The 21,797-nt window shown below is 45.6% G+C and overlaps 1 protein-coding gene across 4 annotated transcripts in view; it reads right to left on the reverse strand.

Moving 5' to 3' along the window:
* CHD2 (chromodomain helicase DNA binding protein 2) overlaps positions 1 to 21,797 on the reverse strand; it is a 106,614-nt gene that overhangs the window by 36,162 nt on the left and 48,655 nt on the right. For all 4 annotated transcript variants that reach the window (XM_063142432.1, XM_063142433.1, XM_063142431.1 and 1 more), the window contains 10 exons: positions 21,626 to 21,670; positions 20,318 to 20,493; positions 17,248 to 17,372; positions 15,382 to 15,598; positions 11,222 to 11,311; positions 10,206 to 10,396; positions 9,555 to 9,743; positions 7,975 to 8,137; positions 5,182 to 5,334; positions 794 to 865 (listed from right to left, as the gene is read on the reverse strand). In XM_063142432.1, coding sequence (XP_062998502.1) covers positions 794 to 865; positions 5,182 to 5,334; positions 7,975 to 8,137; positions 9,555 to 9,743; positions 10,206 to 10,396; positions 11,222 to 11,311; positions 15,382 to 15,598; positions 17,248 to 17,372; positions 20,318 to 20,493; positions 21,626 to 21,670 — 1,421 coding nt within the window. The remainder of the gene's footprint in view (positions 1 to 793; positions 866 to 5,181; positions 5,335 to 7,974; positions 8,138 to 9,554; positions 9,744 to 10,205; positions 10,397 to 11,221; positions 11,312 to 15,381; positions 15,599 to 17,247; positions 17,373 to 20,317; positions 20,494 to 21,625; positions 21,671 to 21,797) is intronic.

The raw sequence follows: 21,797 nt of genomic DNA on the forward strand, positions 1-21,797 counted from the left end.
GCTGCAAGACGTCTTTTCTGGCGGATAATACCCTAAGGGTCCTGCTGAGGCCCCCCATCTCATTCACCCTCCCTGGGTCTTCATTCTCTCTGCCTTCCCTTTCCTGGATAATGGATACAGGCAGGGAGAACCCTGCTCAGCCGAAAGCCCGGAAAAAGATCCGGAGTCTTCAGCTTGGTCACGTGGCGAGACAGGGACCAAGTCCTGCTAGAAGGGAGCATTTTGCAGCCCTGGCTCTCTCTTGCAGGCCTCCAAACCTTTCAAGACCCCAAGACAGTGGAGGCGGGCGGCACCGATGTCAGCGGGTCGGTGAATCCGCTCCGGGTGTCATAGAATCATAGAATAGCAGAGTTGGAAGGGGCCTCCAAGGCCATCGAGTCCAACCCCCTGCTCAATGCAGGAATCCACCCTAAAGCATCCCTGACAGATGGTTGTCCAGCTGCCTCTTGAAGGCCTCTAGTGTGGGAGAGCCCACAACCTCCCCAGGCAACTGATTCCATTGTCGTACTGCTCTAACAGTCAGGAAGTTTTTCCTGATGTCCAGCCGGAATCTGACTTCCTGTAACTTGAGCCCATTATTCCGTGTCCTGCACTCTGGGAGGATCGAGAAGAGATCCTGGCCCTCCTCTGTGGGACAATTCTAGAGTTGGAACTCTAAAGTTGCTCTCCGAGATGCTTGCAAAGCTCCCCTCTTCACCTGCCAGGCAGGTACAGCCTGCCCTCAAAGCCCCGCCCCTTCCTCCCTCACCATCCGCCGCCCTCATTTCACACCCTCAAAGGCCCCCGGCCGTACCTCGGAGCCTTCGGCGTTGAAGTGATCCAGCGCCTGCTTCCGGATCTCGCCCTTGATGGAGCCGTCCAGGCGCTGCAACGAAGAAGCGCAGCGGGGTAAGAGGATTCCTGCAGAACCATCGGCTCCCACCGCCCGGGGGGGCTGTTGGTGCTGCTGCTGATCCGGAAAGTCAAACCCCCACCCCACCCCACCCCACCCCGGCACAGCTCCCTCTAGCTTGGAGCAAAGCAGCACTTTAAAAATAACCATGATTAAAAATAACCTTGTTGCCGCAGGGGATGCGAGGCTGGGCAGCCTCAGCAGGCACCAGGTGACGACGCAGCTCCTGTTACAGGCTCTGAGTCAGGAGAACACAGAGCTTATCAAAATAAAAAAGCGGGGGGGGGGGGAGGCAGAGGTCATAGGGGAGGAGGGCAGCCTGGTGGCTGAGCACATGTCTTGTGCACAAAAGGCCCAGGTCCAATAGCCAGTATCTCCAGTTGGGGTGTCTGATGCATCGAGACCCAAGTGGGCCATTGCCAGCTGATTGAGACTATGAGGTAAGACGGACCAGCAACGTGGCAGTCCCACCCTTAGGATGCATATAAGAACGTAACAACCTAAGAGGAGCCCTGCTGGATCAGACCAAGGGTCCGTCTAGTCCAGCATTCCGTTCACACAGGGGCCCAACCGGCTGTCGACCAGGGGACCCACAAGTAGGACACTGAGGTCAATCCTGCTGAAAACCGATAGGCCCTCTGCAAATATCATTTCCCGTTCAACAAGCCAAATGCCCGAGAGGTAAGAGAAAAGGCAGGGCCGGAGGATGGCCAGCTGATGCCCTCCACACAGCCCCATAACGGTGCCCCCCTTGGCCCTTCCATTGCTTAGCTGGCAAGACATTAAGACTCGATAAGGGCTTACGGTGAAATAAGACATTAAAAACTCTGTTTCCTTCAAGGCCATCCCCCACGCCAGAACACACAACTATATTAAATATAAGCTGCTTTTTATTATCCTGTTGACCTACAAAGCTTATCCTGTTGACCTTCTCCTGTTGACCTACAAAGCTTTTCACTGTCTAGCTCCTTCCTATCTCTCCTCTCTCATCTCACACTATCGCCCCGCTCGTGCTCTTCGCTCCTCTGATGCCATGTTTCTCGCCTGCCCAAGGGTCTCTCCTTCCCTTGCTCGGCTTCATCCATTTTCTTTCGCTGCCCCGTACGCCTGGAACGCTCTTCCAGAACATTTGAGAACTACAAGTTCAAGCACAGCTTTTAAAGCTCAGCTAAAAACTTTTCTTTTTCCTAAAGCTTTTAAAACTTGATTTTGTTCTGACTCTTATACTGTTAGTTTTACCCTACCCAGTGCCTGTTTACCCTACCCTGTGCCTGTTTGCATTCTCTTCCCCTCCTTATTGTTTTACTATGATTTTATTAGAATGTAAGCCTATGCGGCAGGGTCTTGCTATTTACTGTTTTACTCTGTACAGCACCATGTACATTGATGGTGCTATATTATTATTATTAATAATAATAATAATAATAATAATAATAATAATAATAATAATAATATTTATTTAACACTAAATGGCAGCAAGCGGTATAAGCCAATTACTTACTTATAACTAGGGCAACAGGAAAAAAAAAATACAAATTTTCATCACTGTCTTATGCACTTTTTAATAAAAACTGTTGTAAGGGTAAAAATGCAAATGCAAAAATTTGTTGAAAACGATTTTTAATCTGGAATTCCTTAAAATTAGATGGCTTCAGCTACAATACCGCTACTCTTTGGTGCCCTAAACACGTGCTGATATTGCTTAAAGGTTAATCCAGGGCTGACAGAAGGGCTGACAGAAGAGCTGCTCCGTTTCACATGAGCAAACGCCAAATGTGCCACAAGGTGCTTTTTGGAAGGTTATTTTGCAAGATCAATACTCTTGTTTACAAAAAGAATGATTTTAAAGTGGTGTTTTATTCTTTTTCTTTCTTTCTTTTAATCATTTCATCTTTTTGACTCACAGCTCCGGAATCTGTTCAGATATGGAGCGGTATAGAAATGTTGCAAATAAATATACAAACGAATAATTCAACCAGGGCGGTCTGAAATAAAAATTATGCAAAAAGAATCGAACGTATGTATAATACATGTATGTATCCCTTACTCTGCCATTTTATTTTGGTTTTCTAATCATGGGTAGGGCATTATATAGTTCCACCTCACCCCATCTTATTCAGCCCCCCCCCCCTTCCCTGCCCCACTTCCAGCTCTCGAAATTTCAGCACTGCCCACACACTTTCAAGCATGTTTTTGCAGCCATGAGGTCTAGAAACATGCTTATTTTAAAATGAATGCTCAGATTCTCAGGAAGCCGGAATCTGTGCCACGTCCTCTATATTCCTGCAGAATCTTATGGCATAGAGAGAGGCTGCAGCATGCATAGTCTCCTCCATCCCACACAGAAACACACACAAACCGCTTTCCCACTAGCAGGTGTGATCGACTGGACTCAGACAACACAATAACCCACACCCAGGAGCTGATGAGGGATCGAGTGTGGGTTGCCGCTGAACCACAGGTTGTTGTAACGTAGGTTAATGTGTTCATAGAATCATATCATAGAATAGCAGAGTTGGAAGGGGCCTCTAAGGCCATCGAGTCCAAACCCCTGCTCAATGCAGGAATCCACCCTAAAGCATCCCCAACAGATGCAAGTTCAGTGGCTGGGCATTTGAAAAATTTCACCCCATCCTCCTCCCAAATCAATGACACACACCCCTGGTAAATTTGAGGGGTAATTGCATCACCACATTCCTACATGTTTAGCTTCCAGGAGCTCTTCTACGTGAGCGAATTATTGCATGCTCGTGATTGGCCACTCACAGAAGTTCATGGGTCCTTTACATGACGCCATCAACCTCCAGGATGTCTCCCACACTTTCTCCTGGTAATCTTGCTTTTAAAAAATGGAGATAATGCAATGTTTAAGAGCATCATCAGTGTTGCCTGAACCCAGCCATGCTAACAAACCAACGACACACCAAGGGTTGTTAGGGCGACTGGGTTCAGACAACACGATAACCCATGTTTCAACAACAATCCACATTTCAACAGCTCACATTGGACCCTTGAGTGTGAGTTATCATGTTGTCTGAACCCAGCCAATGTGTTGAACTGCAGCCATAAAAGAACTTCCAGGAATTCTGTGCTGTACCTCTAGAAGGGAAGGAAGTCCCTTCCCTTTAGAGTTAACTGGGCACACCAGGAGAGGAGGTGCTTTCCTTGATAAGGCCTACATGGACAAAATCCCTATGCAGAGCTAAAACGAGGGAGGGAGGGAGGGAGGGAGATGGGAGGGGAGGCACGCCCACCAGCAACCTCCCAACCTCCCCTGACAAGGCTCTCCTAAAGACCTTCCTGAGTTGAGCAGGAAGGTCTGCAAATGCCCTATGCCATAGGGTTCTTACTCCGCTCCACATAATTGGAAACCATCAGGCCTCCTAATTCTACCAAGAGCCTTGACTGCATTCAGCTGAGTGTAAGAAACCCTACGCAGGTCTTCTTGCTCAACCCAGGAAGTGCTTTAGAAGAGCCTGCACACCCGGGGGATATTGCGAGCAGGGCTTGCATAGGCAGCAAACAGGGCGATGGAGTCCAGGGGGCTGCCTTCACAGCGCTGCAGGGTGGCGACAAGTTATTTACACAAAAGGAGGCAGCATGGGCTTTTTGGCGGCCATGAGGCTCACCGGGACTGCCCCCTTCCGCAATTTCCAGAGACCAAGGAGAGGTCGCCTTCCACCCGGGAACGCCACCCAGCGCAGGGCCCAAGTGAGGACGGACGGGGAAGAGTGCCTGCTGACCTCGCTTGGCCAGGAAAAGTCGGGGCTAGTCCCTGACTTTTCTGCTGCGGGTCTTCGGCTCTTTGCCGCGAGATGGCTCCGAATCGGCGGCTGCGTCATATAACCGACGCAGCGCAGATTCGGAGCCACTCCGGGGCAAAGATGACATTCAGTCGGCCCCCAGGTACAAAAGGAGGGTGCCTGCCTGCCTATTCTCTCCCCTCACCGTAGCTCCCGTTGGAAGGGTTGGCCTCTTATGGAAACCTCACTATTCAAAGCGGCCTCCTAGCATTTGATAAACCCCTCTCCACCTCTGACATCTGTAACTGCGTAGCATACGAGTCACCGAACAAATATCTCCTCACTGGGGCTTCTCCCTTTTGAACTGTCCTTTTTCTTGTTCAAGAGGATGCGCGCCACATTTGCTAGACAACTGCTCATCCAGACCCTGTTCAGACTCAGCCCCATGACCCCCAAGACCCCACTCTGAGCTTCCATGGCTTGAAAGCCCCCGGGGATGTGACTTTTATCCAAGCTGACGGCTCCGTCCGCCTTACCCATCCTCACCTGGAAAGGGTAGTGCTTGATGGTCAAATACTCTGCCAAGATGTCCAGCATCCTCACCATCTGGGAGAAAATGAGAACTCGGTTTCCCCTTTCACGCAGCCTGGTCAGCAGTTTGTCCAAGAGGATGAGCTTCCCGCTGCTCCTGATTAAAGACTGAAGGAAAAACAACGGTCATTCCCACAGGGCGCTTCTATAGCCCTGATGTAGCACAGCGGCTGAGAGACTGAGCAGCGAGCCGGGAAGTCCTCCATTCGAATCTCGCCTCTGCCGTGACCTGCTAGGCAAGACACTCTCAGCCTCGGTCTCCCCTGTCTGCAAAATGAGGAATAATACCAACTGACATTACAGGGTTCTGTGTTTATAACGAGATTGTGGCTGGGTTCAGACACCCGTGGGTTGTTTGTTGAATCACGGGTTAGCACATTGTCCAAACCCAGGACATTTTCTGCAGGGTGGCTTGTTACCTACCCTGAACAGCCCAACTATAAACCATTGGTTCTCAAGGTAGCTTGCTTGAGAAAAATAAGCCACACCGCATGGTTAGCAAGCCATCCTGCGGAAACTATCCTGGGTTCGGACAACACACGAACTCACGGTTCAACAAACAACCCACAGTTTAAAGTAACCTACACTCAACCGCTGAGTTTCCGTTAACGTGTTGTGTGAACCCAGCCAACGTGATGCACTTTGAACACCTGAAAGCATTATACAAAGGTGTCATCATCATCTGTTCCTCTCCTTCACACCAGCTTTTCTCAAGAAAAGTGCCACGCTTTAATCCCCCAGCCAGCTCTGTGGGGTTCATGAACTCAGCGTCACAAAAACTAGAGCTGCCAACTGTTTATTTATTTATTTATTTATTTCTTACATTTTTATACCGCCCAATAGCCGAAGCTCTCTGGGCGGTTCACAAAAATTAAAACCATCATAAAACAACCAACAAGTTAAAAGCACAAATACAAAATACAGTATAAAAAGCACAACCAGGATAAAAACCACGCAGCAAAATTGATATAAAATTAAAATACAGAGTTAGAACAGTAAAATTTAAATTTAAGTTAAAATTAAGTGTTAAAATACTGAGAGAAAACAGCTGGCGACGAAAGGAGTACAGTGTAGCCATCGAAATGAGTAATTATGCAGGGATCCCCAACATTTTGGGTTGGTGGACACATCTAGGGGTGACCACATTTCACCAGTTTTAAAGTCTCTTCACTGGCTGCCAATTAGTTTCTGGGTGAAGTATAAAGTGTTGGTTATCACCTTTAAAGCCCTACATGGTTTGGATCCAGGCTACCTGCGGGATCACCTTCTCCCATACAATCTGCCCCACACACTTAGGTCCTCTGGGAAGGGTTTACTTCATTTTTTATTATTATTATTTGATTAGTTACATTACATTAAGATAAAATAACAATGCCCCCATCCCTGGGACCAGCTACACCTTCATCCCTTTCCCCAATATTGAAATATTTATTGTACAGGTATACATCCTTTCCCTCTTAACAAAACAAATTCCAAAAAAAAGTTTCCATATCATCTCAAATTCATTATAATTGCACCTTCCTTTTTCTATTTTAATATTACATGTTAATTTATCATTGATAGCTATATCCCATACTGCTTTATACCATTCCTCAATCCGATATTCACTTTGTATCTTCCATTTCCTAGCTATTATTAATCTTGCTGCTGCTAATACGTTCGTAATCAAATCCTTCATATATGGACAACAGTCCTACGCTTGGGGATAACTCTAAACTTATTCCAGTTATCTCTTTTATCTCTTTATACACTGATTGCCAGAATTTTCGTACACGTTTACATGCCCACCACATATGAACGTAAGTTCCCACCTCCTGACATCCTCTCCAACATAATATTGAATATTTCTTCTTGATTTGATTTAATTTAACTGGTGTTAGGTACCACCGCCATACCAATTTATAGAAAATTTCTTTTATCCTTACTGATAAGGTCTTCAAATTCCATGGGAAGGGTTTACTTCGGTCAGCCACAACTAGGCTGACAGGTATTTCCCAGAGAACCTTCTGTTCTGCTGCTCCCAGACTGTGGAATGGCCTGCCGGAGGAGATCCGTCCACTTAACAGTCTTTTACCATTTAAGAAAGCTATAAAGACTGTTCTGATATGGCAGGCCTATCCAGTGGAATCATAGAATCATAGAACGTACTGTGTTTAATAAAAGTATAAATAAAACAATTCCACCTAACAACCTAATCATAGAACAGCAGAGTTGGAAGGGGCCTACAAGGCCATCAAGTCCAACCCCCTGCTCAATGCAGGAATCCACCCTAAAGCATCCCTGACAGATGATTGTCCAGCTGCCTCTTGAAGGCCTCTAGTGTGGGAGAGGCCACAACCTCCCTAGGTAACTGATTCCATTGTCGTACTGCTCTAACAGTCAGGACGTTTTTCCTGATGTCCAGCTGGAATCTGGCTTCCTGTAACTTGAGCCCGTTATTCCGTGTCCTGCACTCTGGGAGGATCGAGAAGAGATCCTGGCCCTCCTCTGTGGAACAACCTTTTTAGTATTTGAAGAGTGCTCTCATGTCTCCCCTCAATCTTCTCTTCTCCAGGCTAAACATGCCCAGTTCTAAACATGCCCAGTCCTCCGCTTTGGGAATTTGGGCCACCTCTGCTGTACACGTTCAACACAGTGCAACCGCAGAACTACTTGGCAACCATTCAAATCCACGCCTGGACAAATGTCTCCCCCTCTCTGATCCCCCTGCCCCGGGCCCCCGGAGGCGCCCCCCCGCAAGCTACCCACCAAGAGCAGCTCCTGGGTGTTCTCTCTCTCATTTTCCTCGGGCGACTTGATGAGATAGCAGTGGTTGCAACACTTCTTCAGCTCCATCACAATGTTCAGGAAACCAGACGTGCTCCCACGGGTCCCCTTCGAAAGTGCTTTGTAGTTCCTCGTTAACACCCACCTGCAGGGCAATGCAGAAAGGAAAACAAGATCCATTTCAATCCGCTATCTTGCTCCATTAAGGCCAGCAGGGGGCACTGGGCAGGGCTGGAGAAATGATCACAACCCTGCAAGAGAAACATCAGCAGGTTTGCGAAAGTTGAACACGGAGCAATAAGAAAGCCCTTTATTGTCCCATATTCTGGCTTTCTACTGACCTTCACCCTGGCGTTGGAGGTCGGGTTTTGGAGAAATCCGCAACAGATTCGAATGAGTTTGGATTTTTATGAGTCCAACCTGCGGATTTTGCAGCGGACGGGCTTTTCCAAAGTCACATGGATTTTGTGGACTTTCAGACAAGTTTTTTTTCCCTAATTCCAGGATTTAAGGCAAATTAGGTCGTAGAAAAATATGTAAAATAAAAAAAATTAAAAAACAGGTGAAAAGCATAAAAATGAACGTTTGGGGGTGATTTGCGCATTTTGTGGGAGGCTGCGCATTTTTGCAGGTGTGAATTTGCGCAAATCTGGAAAATTGGGGGGGAAATCCAATTCCATCAATGAGCGACTGACTGACTAGGCTGTGGGGCTGTGCGCACATCCTTGGGGCCCAAAAGGGTCTTCACTTATAGCTTAGAAGATGCAAGGAGTAAAGTCTACCACCTTCAGAGGGCCCTGCCCCCTGGGTTTCTTCTTACTTGAGTCACTGACCTGGACATGCCTCTGGATTGGAAGAGAGACTAGCTCAGAGCAGTAAATTCATGCAGAGCTGCAACAGGAAACCTCTTGAGCGGGGAGAGGGGTAATGCAGCTATACCCCTGCACTGGGAGGGACTGAGTGTTGCAAAGGGTATGTTGAAGCAGGGAAGGATTTCCTGGCCTCCCCTGGTTGAAGCCCAGGCCATAGCAATGAAAACATGCAAGTGATACAGCAAGCAGCCTCTTCTGGGGAGGAGGAATTCAGGCCCAGGAATGCCAGTATCTAATTCACCGAGATTAGTTGTGGATTTGATAGCTCTAAATAGAGAAAGAACGGACCAGGCGGCCATTGTCTCTTTGGACGCTTCGACAAAATTCATTGGAAGTTTATGCTTGCTACACTTGAGTAATTTTGGTTTTCCAATGGGATTTCTGAAGTGGGTTAGAATTTTATATTCAACTCTAAGAGCAAGAGTTAGGACCAATGGTTAGTTGTCGAGTTTTTTCACGTTCGGGTGAGGTACTAGGCAAGGATGTCCACTTTCCCCGTTGATATTTGACCTAGGCTTGGAACCCCTGGCTTGCGCAATTAGACAGAGTAGTAGTATTCACGGGTTTGCGCATGCTGACTTAGAATTTAAAATTATTCTTTATGCTGATGGTCTTTCACTTGTTTCCCCAGGTACACTGACAAGCTCTTTAGAGTAATGACTGACTCCTCACCCCAACCGGGGCACCTACTTATAATACTGCTTCTGCAGGGCGGACATCTCCACTCGGAGGATCTGTTCCACTTTGGCAGGAAGGGACTTCTCCACGTCTTTCTTCACCCTGCGCAGGAGGAAGGGCTCCAGGACTTTGTGGAGGCTCTGGTACCCGTTCTCTCGTCCTTTCCCGTGGTCGTCTTCAAAATCTTCCCAGGATTCAAACCTGAAGGTTGAGAACAGGACATAAATGGTTTGGGGCAGGGAGATGAGTTGACAGAACCCCGAACCTCCCCTCTCTCCCAAAATATCAAAATACCGGACTAGTATTTTGCAGATTTGGAAAACAGTTGTTTCCTGTAGCTAACTCTAGGCAAGAGTGAAGGGTGATTTCAAGATGGACAAGGAAGGACATCTCCAGTATTCAAGGCAATAACCCTGTGTGCACCAGTTGCTGGGGAACATGGGTGGGAGGGTGCTGTTGCACCATGTCCTGCTTGTTCTATGGTAGGAGTGTGCAACCTGTGGCCCTCCAGGCATTTGGGCCTGCAACTCCCATGGTTCTTCACCATTGGTCATGCTTGCTAGGGCTGACAGGAGTTGTAGGCAAACCACCTGGAAGGCCGCAAGCTGCCCACCCCTCTTCTACGGCCACGTGCCTGTTTCTGTACACAGTAAGGAGTCTTACTTCTCCGGCATGATAAATTGCAGCAGAGACCAGAGCTCCTTGAGGGAATTCTGAAGGGGCGTCCCAGTGATGAGCAGCCGGTGGTTGGACTTGAAGTCGATCAGCGTCTTGTACAGCAAGGAGTCGTCGTTCTTCAAGCGATGGGCTTCGTCCACACCCAGGAAGGCCCAGTTAATGCTCCCCAGAACAGTCTAGAGCAAAAATTAAAAAAAAACACCCCTCAGCAATGCCGTAGAATCTCTTTTCTGTACCTGCCAAGAAAGCCCTGGATGCCTACCGCAAAACCTCATTGTGTGACAAAGGGTTCTGGGAAACGTTCTAGGGTACATGGTTAGTTCATGGCAGTGCTCCTCCAGGGGGAAGACCTCAAGCAGAGGTCTTCCACCTGCTCACCTGTTCATAGAATCATAGAATAGCAGAGTTGGAAGGGGCCTACAAGGCCATCGAGTCCAACCCCCTTCTCAATACAGGAATGTTCCTTCAGAGGGGCAGTGAATCTGCTCCAGGTTTCAGTCAGAACTCTAAAGGAGCTCTCCAAGGCACTTTTTAAGGCATCTTGTCCACTATTCCTAATCTTCTCACTGGACAAGTCTTAATAAGCCTCCAAGAACCCCCCCCAACGCATCCCCCACAACACGCTGTGAAAACCGCTGCCCCTCCCACTCCACGAACATCTCCCGAACTGAATTTGGCCTTCAGGATGAAAGAGGTTCTTCAGCCGCAATGTAGATAAATAAGCCCTGCTCCTCGATCGTTGAAGCGAACTAGCCAACGAGCCCCAGATAATCCAGCAGCCCACGGCTGACTCTGAGAGGTTCATTCTAGCAGCGAATGTCTCAGTGTGAACACAGCCCGTTTCTCAGCCGAAGATGCAACACCAGACTCTGGCATTTTTTTGCACATGGAAACAGTAAACAGGCAGTAAACAGAACGACAGTCTCTCATCGCTAAAGGTTTGTGAAGGCGTGCCCGTTTCCATTGAGAAAGGTGCACGCCAGCCCCGGCCCACCACACACCTTGTCTTTCAGCAGAATCTCATAGGTGGTGATGAGCACATTGAACTTCAGCCGTTTGGTCTGCGCATGGATCCACTCGTACTCCCGGATCTGAGGAAGGGACCGGAATTCACACGTCAGATTTCCCCAATGGTGCACAAGAGACGCAAGAATTCAATTCTGTCATTCACCTCCTCTTGGCAAAGAGCGTCCCTATGAGCCACCACCACCTGGCAACCTTCTCCATTCTGGCTGGGGATGATGGGAGTTGTATTCCAATACATTAGGTTGGGGAAGTCTCATCTACATGAACTGATGTACTATTTGGGACTGTTGTAGGCTGTAAGCTGCCTCGGCAGGAACACGGCCTGTGAGTTTTAAAATAATAATAATAATAAAGCACCTACTGTCTATTCCATTTTAATCAATGGGTTGGTTCCAGATTTAAGCTGGATCAATGGGACTTCCCCGCCTCCTCCTCCCCACGGCAGCCCCTCCAGCCCCCTGGAATTGCTACACGGAGGACCAGGACCTTGTTGAATGGGGCAAGCTCTAGTTCTACTACCCTATCTTTTTCCAAATTCATCCTAAATATTTAGTTTTCTTGAGAAACATTCCAGCTGGCCCAATGCAGAAAGAATATTTTTTGTTTGCATGCGATAGCAAGACATTCCTATTGGCACCGGCCAACTTTGCTCTTGCAGTCCAAACACATCGAGTAAATTTTCTGACTTTGCAGAATGTTAAAAATTACCTGATTTTTATCTATGTATGTTTCTACTATGGTTATTGTAACCACTGGTAGAAACAATAAAAGATCTATCTATCTATCTATCTATCTATCTATAGTCGTGTGAAAAAGAAAGTACACCCTCTTGGAATTGTATGATTTTACATATCAGGACATAATAACAATCATCTGTTCCTTAGCAGGTCTAAAAATTAGGTAAATACAACCTCAGATGAACAACAACACATGACATATTACACCGTGTCATGATTTATTTAACAGAAATAAAGCCAAAATGGAGAAGCCATGTGTGAAAAAGTAAGTACACCCTTACTGCTTCCATAGGAATTACGATGCTAAGTAGCAGACAGGTGCTGCTAATCAAATGCCTGTGATTAACTGATCATCAGCAAGTATGACCACCTCTCTAAAAGCCAAAGTTTTTTCAGTTTGCTGGTCTGGAGCATCCAGGTGTGTGTTAACACAATGCCAAAGAGGAAAGACATCAGCAATGATCTTAGAGAAGCAATTGCTGCTGCCCATCAATCTGGGAAGGGTTATAAGGCCATTTCCAAACAATTTAAAGTCCATCATTCTACAGTGAGAAAGGTGATTCAAAAGTGGAAAACATTCAAGACAGTTGCCAGTCTTCCCAGGAGAGGACGTCCCAGCAAAATCACCCCAAGGTCAGACCGTGCAATGCTCAGAGAAATTGCAAAAAACTAGGGTGACCATATGAAAAGGAGGACAGGGCTCCTGTTTCTTTAACTGTGGTGCTGAAGAGGAAATTTCAGCAGATGTCATTTGTATATATGGGGAATCTGGGGAAATTTCCTCTTCATCACAACAGTTAAAGCTGCAGGTGCCCTGCCCTCTTTTGAATCTGGTCACTCTATTATAGCTCCTGCAGCTTTAACTGTGGTGATGAAGAGGAAATTTCCCCAGGTTCTCCATATATACAAATGACACCTGCTGAAATTCCCTTTTCTATGCAACTGTTAAAGATACAGGAGCCCTGTCCAACTTTTCATAGGGTCACCCTAAAAAAAACCCCAAGAGTTACATCTCAGACTCTACAGGCCTCAGTGAGCATGTTAAATGTTAAAGTTCATGACAGTACAATTAGAAAAAGACTGAAGAAGTATGGTTTGTTTGGAAGGATTGCCAGGAGAAAGCCTCTTCTCTCTAAAAAGAACGTGGCAGCACAGCTTAGGTTTGCAAAGTTGCATCTGAGCATACCACAAGACTTATTTATTTATTTATTTATTACATTTTTATACCGCCCAATAGCCGAAGCTCTCTGGGCGGTTCACAAAAATTGTATAAAGACTTCTGGAACAATGTCCTTTGGACAGACGAGACCAAAGTGGAGATGTTTGGCCATAATGCACAGCGCCACGTTTGGCGAAAACCAAACTCAGCATATCAGCACAAACACCTCATACCAACTGTCAAGCACGGTGGTGGAGGGATGATGATTTGGGCTTGTTTTGCAGCCACAGGACCTGGGAACCTTGCAGTCATTGAGTCCACCATGAACTCTTCTGTATACCAAAGTATTCTAGAGTCAAACGTGAGGCCATCTGTCTGACAGCTAAAGCTTGGCCGAAATTGGGTCATGCAACAGGACAATGATCCCAAGCACACCAGCAAATCTACAACAGAATGGCTGAAAAAGAAAAGTATCAAGGTGTTGCAATGGCCCAGTCGAAGTCCAGACCTCAAACCGATTGAAATGCTGTGGCGGGACCTCAAGAGAGCTGTGCATAAACAAACGCCCTCAAACCTCAATGAACTGAAGCAACATTGTAAAGAAGAGTGCGCCAAAATTCCTCCACAATGATGTGAGAGACTGATAAAGTCATACAGAAAACGATTACTTCAAGTTATCGCTGCTAAAGGTGGTTCTACAAGCTATTGGATCATAAGGTGTACTTACTTTTTTTCACACAAGGCTTCTCCATTTTGGCTTTATTTCTGTTAAATAAATCATGACACGGTGTAATAGGGCATGCGATGTTGTTCATCTGAGGTTGTATTTACCTAATTTTTAGACCTGCTAAGGAACAGATGATTGTTATTATGTCCTGATATGTAAAATCATACAATTCCAAGAGGGTGTACTTTCTTTTTCACACGACTGTATCTCTGGTATGGGGGAAAGGAAGGATCCACAAAATTTGAAATCTCGTGGGAGGCAGGTCCTGGATCCAAACCATTTTTTAAAATTAGATTGATGTTGTCGTGCAAGTGGCTACCTCAAGACGGCTGCTGGTGGATTAGGGAGCAATAGCCCTAATCTTCAGTCGCCAGCCCTCCCTACTAAATATTTTCCTCCCTTTTGCACAGAAATAAAAGCTTCTTAGCTTTCTTTTTTATTTTTTTTCATAATTTCAGTGCTCTGTAGTGGCTACAGAATGCTAAAATGGACAGATTTAGTTGCAAACAAACTGAACTTGCCCATTTTAGCACTACGTAGCTGTTACGGAACCCCACTTTGTAAAAAAAAAACACCCCAAAAAACACACACACACAATCATTTTTTAAAAAAAAAATCGGGGCACTGCTGGGGCCATATTATACACCCCATTCTGAAGTCTGAGTAAGATTTGTACTGGGGATTCAATGCTCCACCTAACCCCTAACCCCTCCCAATGACAAAAGACTAATAAAACTAGTACAAATGGGTTTTGCATGTGATTCAACATTCCAGTTAGCAAATGAAAATAAGTCTCCAATCACTTATCTCAAATGCTCTCATACCTATTCTTGGCTGTGGCCCCTTATCTATGGAACTCCCCCTTCCCCGGGATAAAAGTTCTTCTCCCTCTCTATTATCTTTTCAACGGCTCCTTAAGACCTTTCTCTTTCAGCCTGCCTTTGGTAAAAGCGGCCTTCTGGTTTTGAGGCCAAGTTTTATTATTTTTATCTGGCTGGCTTGCAAATTTGCTTTGCTGTCTTCATTTTTGTAAACATACGAACGTCAGAAGAGCCCTGCTGGATCAAACCAAGGGTCCATCTAGTCCAGCGTTCTGTTCACACAGTGGCCAACCAGCTGTCAACCAGAGACCCACAAGCAGGACATGGGTGCAACAGCACTCTCCTGCCTAAGTTCCCTAGCAACAGCTTTATATAGTTACTGGAGGTAGCACACAGCCGTCAGCGCTAAGGAGCCACGCATAGCCTTCTCCACCAGGAATTTATCCAACCCCCTTGAAAGCCATCCAAATGGGTGGCCCTCACAACATCTTGTAGCAGCGAATTCCATAGTTTAACTCTGCGCCCTGTGTTAAATACAGTTAAATGCACCGACAGCCCAAACCCTTGTGGAATTTGGAACACTTTGGAACACACGCCATGCACCCCAGGAGCCAACTGTAAAAACCCACCCAAATCGGCCGCCATTTTGCATGTTTCCGTTACCCCGCTTCTTCGGCTCTAGCTTACGCACAGCGTTTCTGCTCATCTGATCTCCTATGTAAACTACAACGTTTATCTCCGGGGCCCAGATCTCAAATTCCCTCTGCCAGGAGGTCAGCGTCGACAAGGGCACCACTATCACGAAGGGGCCGTACAGCTGGTGCTGATGGAAAAGGCAGGACAGGAAGGAGATGGTCTGTATGGTCTTCCCCAAACCCATCTCATCAGCCAGGATGACGCTGTTGTTCCTGAAAAGGAAGAGCCACAGATGAAAACGCCAGCAAAGCCAACGCGTCGTTTAGGAACTCACATTTAGTAAGCCCCACCATGGATGCTGGTTACTTCAACGTTTTGAACCTAATGATCTTTTTGAGCCTAATGATCTTGGATTCCTGTATAAACACCACTGCAAAGTCATGTGTAGCTTGTAACTGGAAGTCTCCAAAGCAACCATTAAAAGAGCAGTGGACCATCTCCCACGAACCATAAAACTGCTCTCTAAAGTGCAAAAATAAGGCAGCGTTTTTTAAAAGCAATACTATTATGGTGGTTATTTTGTCTCCAAAAAAGAATGCCGGTTATATTATCACCGCATATCTTTTCCATTCTTTTTTTTAAAAAAAAAGCAAATGGATTTGAGTCTTTAATATGCAGACTTTGTTCATTTATTCACTGCATTTCTACCCAAACCTTCCTCCAAGAAATTCAGGTCAGTGAAAGCGCCCAATTTTATCCACTAAAATTTTTCCCCCGTAAAATTAACTCTGTGTGATTTTAAGGCAGCTTTAAAGACTAGCCTTTTCCGGCAGGCCTATCCAGATCAATGTAAAATCAAGAATTTTTAAGATGTATTGATTCCTGTTCTGATGTTGTTCCCTGCTTCGATTCAAAAGGAGAGGCGGGTAAGAAATAAATATTATTATTACTATTATTATTATTATTATTATTATTATTATTATTATTATTATTAAATAACTCTTGCTTGATATGCAGCGATGAACGATTAAATGGGCCGTTCAATTAATCCATAATTTAATGGTTTCTACTAAAAATGTAGAACCAGAGAGCTGGCCAGAAACGTAAGTGCTTTTGAGGAATAATCCCATAGGAACATAGGAAGCTGCTCAATGGCCACTCCAACAATGGGTCTACATAGCGTCTTTCTCAGCCCTACCTGGAGACATTAGGGAATGATCCTGGGCTCTTTTGTATGCAAATCAGGTGCTCTACCAGTGAGATATGATTTTTCCCCTTGCAAAATATTTATGAAATAATGGGACATACGATACCGATGGATCCACTGTATGTTTTACTTGGCTGTGTTAAAGACTTAAATTTAACCTGTGATTATTGTTAACTGAGAAAACAAGGCCAGAAGCCTCGATATACCTGCTCTGTATGTAGTTTGGTTCTTGCAAGTGAACTGGAATAATGTAGGTGCCTGAATGTGCTGTATTGCTAATACTGTTATATCAGCAAGGAAATGCTTAATTGGAATTTCTAACTGTCAAGACCTCTTGATATAGTAGAATAAGCTAGCTTGATAAAGAGGACTGAGCATCCAGCAATCTGACATTGCCCGAAGAGTTATGGGCCCTCTGTTGACAAGATATATTGAAGAAGTTTCCTTTGGTCTGTCTTTGCTTTGCTTTAGAACTTTGCTAACTGTTAATTGGTTAAGATGCTACTGTGTATAAATAGACCTGCTTTTCACACTGCCAGTTGAGAAGTTCTTTGTCTGTAGGACTTTCTCCATACAGCTGAATTACGCTCAATAAAAGTTGCCTTACAACCAAAGTAGGTTTTTATCTTTGACGTAATCTTTTAAGTGTTAGGAAAATATTGACGGCTGCTGCTTCTCAAGTCACCCCAAGCGAGGCCACCTTCTTTCACCTACTTGCACCACGAGTGAGCAAGCCAGTTTAGGCCTTCCAGCTGGTAATCCCGGAGTTCCAGGTTCTCCCCGCCAATGTAAGAAGGCTGCTTCTTCAGGGCAACAAATCGAGGCCTTTGCTTCAGCACCTGCAATGGCAAAGTCAGGAACACTTAATGCAACCAAATAAAGCTGCAAGGCTTAAAAGTGGCCATCAAGGCTGTTTCTTACTCCATCTTGGAATCGGGCACTAACCCCAGAGTACAAAATCAACAACACCCCACCCTCTTTCATGATAACGGAGGGTGTGTTTCTACTGAGATGGCTACCTACAGGAAAGGAATATGGACAGTGTCATGATCAGGTCTGTTCCCCTTAGTGTGAAGGAAGGAGTTTCAGGCTGTCAGTTGGAATCAGATTCTGAATCAGAAAAAACGAGACTAGAAATGTACCAGTCTACATAGGAAGTGAGGGCGGAGATTCTCCCAGGCTCTTCTGCAGCCAGGGATGAATCTTCACCGGACTTTTAACAGCAAATATGCTAACAACTCAGAGTCTGTAGGAACTCAGCAATCCTCGGGGGGGGGGGGGGGAGAGTCTTCAAAGTTGACCGATCCCAGAGTCCACTGCAGAATCAAATGGGTGGAGCTAAAAGAAGGCGAAAGGCGATCAGCTCAGCTAGCTTCTCGCCAAAGGCTTCTTCAGAGGAATCCTCCTTATAGTTAAGGAGTTCGGGGGGGGGGGGGGACACCTTCCCTTTTGTTGAAAGGACAATTGTCTAGCTTAGTTAGCCAAGTTTTAGCCTAGAGGAAAGTTCCTTGTGTTTACACTCTCTTCAGGTGCAAAGAGATGTTTATTTGCTGAATAAGGTTTTGTGGATTATGTGGAAGACCTCTTTACTGCCTCGCATTGCTTGGAAACATGACAGCCAGCTCCTTCTGGAGCACAAGGAAGTAAGACAGTTTCTATTTAAGCCAACAAGGACTCAGTGAAGATCTGCTCCAGTTTGAAACATGCTGGTTTCTTACTGAACGCCTTCCCATGCAAAATGATTTTCTGCGCTCGTTCAAATATTTGGCTGACAGATTTTGATTGGAGGCACCACTCTCTTTATCTGTGCATTTTAAAAGCAGAAAGCAGGCCTTTTATACACTGACTGCACTGAATGCATTCTGTGCTCAGGTGAAACCCACAGCGAAGAGGCACAGATGAAGGAAGCAGCACTTTGAAGCCACACCCGACTGGAGGCAGGCAAGGGAGTCAGGTTCGACGGCTCGCTTTATATTCTGCAAGTCCGAAACCCCATCCCACAAATGGATAGGACAGTCGCTCCCAGGCAGGGATGTACTTCACACAGACAGCAAAGGAAGTGGAAGGTCAGCTAATGGGCTGTCGCACTTTAGCTTGCAGGAATGGGAATTGCATGACTGAACTCTCCATCATCATCATCCCTGCAGAAATGTCAGAGGGACGTTTATCCTAGCCTACTCTAAGATAATGGCCATTTTCTTTGTGTTCAGCGGAGGCAGGTAACCTGGTACCCTCCACATACTTTGCACTACAACTCTCAACTTCCTCAGGCAGCATGGCCAGTGGTAAGGGATCATGGGCATTGTAGTCCAAAACATCTGGAGGGCACCCATGCCTACCCATGGTGTAAGGAATAAGTCTCACAGGGAAGCATTCAACCATGCAGCATCCCCCACAGACATGCCCCTGGGTAGTCTGGCGTTCAGGAATAGTTTCACCACCTCATCTGCTGTTTGCATGACCTCGACCAGAGAAGAACGCAGCCCGCTGAGGACGCAAAACTTGAATTGGGTAATTCAACAAAGGATGGGAAAGATTTTCTATACACGATTAGTGGTTCTTGCTGATCCTTCAAGAACACAGGCAAATCAAGAACTACTGAATCGTGCAACCCATAGCGAGAGTTGTTGTTTTTAAAATTCACAAGTAATAATAATATGCACGGTCAAGTTAGCCAACACAGAAGTGTTAGAAAGGGAAGACAACAAAATAATAGAGTTACAGAAAAGTGGGCCTTATTTGTATTATTATTATTATTATTATTTATTTATATAGCACCATCAATGTACATGGTGCTGTACAGAGTAAAACAGTAAATAGCAAGACCCTGCCGCATAGGCTTACAATCTAATAAAATCATAGTAAAACAATAAGGAGGGGAAGAGAATGCTTATTATTATTATTATTATTATTATTATTAACAATTGTTTTTAACTTTTGTAAACCACCCAGAGAGCTTCGGCTATGGGGCGATATATAAATGTAATAAATAATTAATAAATAATAATAATAATGCATGGGGTAACAAGAATCAGTAACCTTCTGTGTTATTGGGAACCTTGTGATGTTTGCTGGATCTGTTAGTAAATGTGTTTATATTCTCTGTTGTTAAATTGTTGATAATGTTTTAGTCCAACCATCTGTTTGTATACTTCTGTAAGGATTGTAAAATAATAATAATAATAATAATAATAATAATAATAATAATAAGAAGAAGAAGAAGAAGAAGAAGAAGAAGAAGAAGAAGAAGAAGACAACGACAGCATGATTTGGCAAAGCCCATCATGTCCATCTAGAAAAAGCGCCACACATGAGAAAAAACAGATGATGATAATAATAAGATTCACAACTAAAATGCAAAGAACATCCAGCAAGGAGAGTCTCCAAATTGAAAATGACATCAAGCTATAAAGAAGGGTGCAAAATCGCAGGCCCCAGGGGGGCATGCCCACTTTCCCCTGACTCCACCCTCTTTTCCTCAGTTGTCACCTGTTGAATTGCCTCTACCTGAGGCTCAGTTACTGACACTAAGAACTTGAGGCTAAAATAGGCTGGCCTTTCGGCCCCGATCCTTTTGTCTATTGGCTCAGTCCACCACTGGAACACAAGTCCCGGCAACTTCTCCTAAATGGAGTTCAGTCCTCAGGCAGAAAGGGGAAAACAAGTCATCTTCTCAGGCAGCAACTGTCCGCCATGCACTGAAGGGTGGGTGGGTGGGTGGGACTTCAGCCTTTGATTCCAGTTTGGAGCCAAATCAAAGTACAACGAGGGGAACAGGGCGTACCTTGCAGTCCCGGGTGGGCATGGTTTTGGAGTTGTTCCTGCTGTTGAAGCTGTCAATGCAGTGCTGGAATTTCTTGCTTATCAAAGCCTCGTCCTCCCAGCTGGAATCTGCATACGGGAGCCCCATCCACTTGCAAAGATATTCAGGTTCGTTGGAGGAGGATTTGCGGTTGTGCACTACAAACGAGAGGAGGGGAGAGAGAGAAAAACAGCATCAGGGCCTAATCGCATCTTTTGTGTACTCACCAGGGAGGCAAATTCCTTGAAACTGGAGAGCATTCAAGTCATTTCTACCCCCTGGCATCTCCAGGGGAAATATCTCAGCAGGCAGGGCTGAGAAAGCCCACTGCCAAAAGCCAGGGAGAGCTACCAGGCAAATCGTTAATGGTCAAGAGAGGACTTAAGCGTTGATCCGTCCGCCATAGGCAACCAGGGGTTCTAGGCAGGTGAGTCAGCGGACTAGACAGAAGGACAGAATGCAGCTCTAATCATAGAATCATAGAATAGCAGAGTTGGAAGGGGCCTACAAGGCCATCAAGTCCAACCCCCTGCTCAATGCAGGAATCCACCCTAAAGCATCCCTGACAGATGCTTGTCCAGCTGCCTCTTGAAGGCCTCTAGTGTGGGAGAGCCCACAACCTCCCTAGATAACTGATTCCATTGTCATACTGCTCTAACAGTCAGGAAGTTTTTCCTGATGTCCAGCTGGAATCTGGCTTCCTTTGACTTGAGCCCATTATTCCGTGTCCTGCACTCTGGGAGGATCGAGAAGAGATCCTGGCCCTCCTCTGTGTGACAACCTTTTAAGTATTTGAAGAGTGCTATCATGTCTCCCCTCAATCTTCTCTTCTCCAGGCTAAACATGCCCAGTTCTTTCAGTCCCTCTTCATAGGGCTTTGTTTCCAGACCCCTGATCATCCTGGTTGCCCTCCTCTGAACACGCTCCAGCTTATCTGCAAGCCTCGTAGCAGGCTAGTTAGAAACATTTTCAGGCTAGTAACTTTTGTGGGTTTATTTACAAGGCTGGCCAAGACGAACCTGTATTTCACTCGATACAGGGTAGCTCATTAGCTGGGACAATTATTTCACCTACAGTGATCTTCAGAGTAACCCCACATAGTAGGTAAGCACCCTGAATTTGCAAGAAGGCTACTACACAATGACTTGTGGAAGACTGTCTAGAAACATCCTTGCAGTGCCAAGATTCGAACTGGGGGCTTTGCAGCTTTTTACCCCTTACGCCAGCCCTCTTCTTCTTTAATTGCGTTATTTTAGTAATGTTCATAAAAGTGTTAAAAGGCCAGCTTACCTAGAAATTCAGACCCAGGTGTTGCTGATTTGCTGGTCTTCATAGCTGTATGTACCAAGGACAAAACAGCATTTATTTATTTATTTAAAACATTTATATCCCGCCCTATATCAATAAGACCTCAGGGCAGCATACAGATAAAAGCATACAGTATAAAACAGTAAATAGACAC

The sequence above is a fragment of the Elgaria multicarinata genome, chromosome 16 (genome assembly GCF_023053635.1).
Source record: "Elgaria multicarinata webbii isolate HBS135686 ecotype San Diego chromosome 16, rElgMul1.1.pri, whole genome shotgun sequence".
Taxonomy (NCBI): Eukaryota; Metazoa; Chordata; class Lepidosauria; order Squamata; family Anguidae; genus Elgaria; species Elgaria multicarinata.